Source organism: Thunnus thynnus, chromosome 5 (assembly GCF_963924715.1).
Source record: "Thunnus thynnus chromosome 5, fThuThy2.1, whole genome shotgun sequence".
In the NCBI taxonomy this organism is placed as follows: domain Eukaryota; kingdom Metazoa; phylum Chordata; class Actinopteri; order Scombriformes; family Scombridae; genus Thunnus; species Thunnus thynnus.
Genome location: NC_089521.1, coordinates 581015 through 583740, shown reverse-complemented (window position 1 = coordinate 583740; position 2726 = coordinate 581015). Strand labels below are relative to the sequence as shown.

General features: G+C 44.8%; 1 protein-coding gene across 1 annotated transcript; it reads right to left on the bottom strand.

The window, feature by feature from the left end:
• Positions 1 to 271: 271 nt before the first annotated feature.
• LOC137182436 (uncharacterized) lies at positions 272 to 2371 on the bottom strand. The gene has a single exon (XM_067588642.1). The coding sequence runs from the start codon at positions 1795 to 1797 to the stop codon at positions 868 to 870; it is 930 nt and encodes a 309-aa protein (XP_067444743.1). The 5' UTR covers positions 1798 to 2371; the 3' UTR covers positions 272 to 867.
• Positions 2372 to 2726: the final 355 nt, after the last annotated feature.

Genomic DNA, 2726 nt, shown 5'->3' with positions numbered 1-2726 from the left:
CTAATGGTGTGTAATCCAGTAATAGGAATTCAAAAGTTATTAAAAAATGATCTGATTATAAGACAGACAAGGAATAGGATTTTGTGGAAAAATTATTAAATGTTCAATTTCAATCCCATAAGTCAGAACAAGGTCTAGGGTGTGGTTAAGACAGTGAGTGGGATTATTTACACACTGAGAGAAGCCAATTGAGTCTAATAATGAGATAAATGCAGTACTGAGACTGTCATTATCGACGTCCACATGAATAGGACTAAGTTTGATAAAAAAACTCTGAGAATTCAGATAGGAATTCAGAGTACAGGCCAGGAGGACGGTACACTATAGCAAGTAGAACTGGCTGTAAAGTTTTCCAGGTTGGCAGAGAGAGACTAAGAACAAGGCTTTCGAATGAGTTATAATTAAGTTTAAGTCTAGGGTTGATGATTAGGCTTGAGTTGAAAATGGCTGCAACTCCTCCTCCTTGGCCAGTGTCTCGAGAAATGTGAGTATTAATATGACTGGGGGAGTGGATTCATTTAGGCTGACATATTCTTCATGACACAGCCAGGTTTCAGTAAGACAAAATAAATCAATATGATGATCTGAGATTAAATCGTTTACTAATACAGCTTTAGATGACAGAGATCTAATGTTCAAGAGTCCACATTTAATTATCTTATTTTGTTGTACTATTGCAGTAGTGGTTTTAATTTTTACTAGATTTTCATAAATGACTCTTCTTTTGTTTACTTTGGATTTAATTGATTTAAGTGGTCGGGGGACAGACATAGTCTGTATGTGGTTTTGGGTGGGTAACTGCTCTAATGGAAGCGCAGAGAAGCGTGTAGGACCGCAGCTCTGCTTCCTGGTGTCAACTCTGGGTTGTCATGGTTTTGGTCTTCTAATAAACTCAGCCATATTTCTAGATATGAGAGCAGCTCCATCCAAAGTGGGATGTATGCCATCTCTCCTAATCAGACCAGGTTTTCCCCAGAAAGTCTGCCAATCAGGTCTCCCCCAGAAAGGCTGGGGGAGACCTGGTCTCTGCCAATTATCTATGAAGCCCACATTGTTTGCTGGACACCACCTCGACAGCCAGCGGTTGAATTGTGACATGTGGCTATACATGTCATCACTGGTCAGATTAGCCAGTGGTCCAGAGAAAATTATGGAGTCTGACATTGTTTTTGCAAATGTACACACCGACTCAACATTAATTTTGGTGACCTCCGATTGGCGTAATCGGGAGTCGTTGCCGCCAACATGGATGACAATCGTACCATATTTACGTTTATTCTTAGCCAGCAGTTTTAAATTTGACTCAATGTCGCCCGCTTTGGCCCCAGGAATACATTTAACTATGGCTGCTGGTGTCGCTAACTTCACGTTTCTGAGTATGGAGCTGCCAATAATCAGAGTTGGTTTCTCAGCAGGTGTGTTACTGAGGGGGGAGAACCTGTTAGAAACATGAACTGGTTGGTGGTGAACCGTGGGATTCTGCTTAGGGCTATGCTTCCCTCGGACAGTCACCCAGCCACCCTGGCTTCCCGGCTGCTCAGGAACTACCGGGGGAGTGGGAGTTATGCTAGGTCGGCCCGCACCGGCTACTGAGGGCTGGCTAACTATATTAGCTGATGATTGTTTTTCCATGGTGCGGAGCCACGCTTCCAATTCACTGAGCCTCGCCTCCAGTACTGCAAATAAACTACACTTATTACACGTACCACTATCACTAAAGGAGGCAGAGGAATAACTAAACATTTGACACACTGAGCAAGAGAGAGCAGGAGAACGACAGGGAGAGAGAGAAGCCATCGCTAACTGCTTAGTTTAAGTTAGCTGCTAATGCTATCTGCAGAGCTGAAATAACAAACAACTGTGCGATTGGCGTGAAAAGTCGCTAAGAGAAAAGCACTGAGAGTGCTTGTGTAGAACTAGCGAAAGTTTAAATATACAGCAGGTATTAATCCACAGTAATGTGATATCTAGAAAAATCAACTGAGTTGAGAGCAGCAACACTATCAGTAGACACAGTTGGCAACCGGAAATGACACAATACGCTTACCGTAGCACGTCAGCACGCCAGCATTTCCAATGTTCACCGCCTCCCCCAGCCTGTTGCCATCAGGGCTAATGGCGTACTCCAACCTGCACAGGCTGTGGTAAATACTCAGTCAGTCCTGTTTATACCTTGGTCCTAGCTTTGCTTCAACTAGTAGTTCATCGTCGGGGCGACGACACAGAAACGGGGGGTGGAATGTGGCAGGTTGAGTGCTGCTCCACCTCCACTTCCATCTCCCAATTAGTTTCACCTGCGGCTGACTGCGCTGCGGTGCCACCTGGTTTATTAGTCCTGCTTTCACTCGAGTGCTCAGATGTGCCTGGCGTCAATCAGGTGAGGACTCTGTCTGGTGTGCTCCAGTTGACAGCACAAAACAACTTGTGAGTAGGCATAGGTGCTGCTATACATGTTTTATGGGACATTATGGTGTGACAGCGGCCGTTGTGTGACCATTTTACAGCGGTGTTGGCCGAGCCGGTTTGGTGTGCAGCTGTGAGGATTTGAGGGAGCGCGGCATCTGCTCTCCGCCTGCATCATGAGGTGGTGATTGTATGTTGGGCCAGGTGTTAAGCTCTCTTTGCTTGGGTAAGACTGACAGTATTTATAACTACTATATGTTAAGGGTAATTGCTGTATATAAAAATGGTCCTGCTTTCTGTCTGCTGTAGCTGTTAAGGCCACA

Excerpts from the sequence above, each read along its gene's own strand:
- LOC137182436 (XM_067588642.1), bottom strand. The coding sequence starts at position 1,797 with ATGGCTTCTCTCTCTCCCTGTCGTTCTCCTGCTCTCTCTTGCTCAGTG.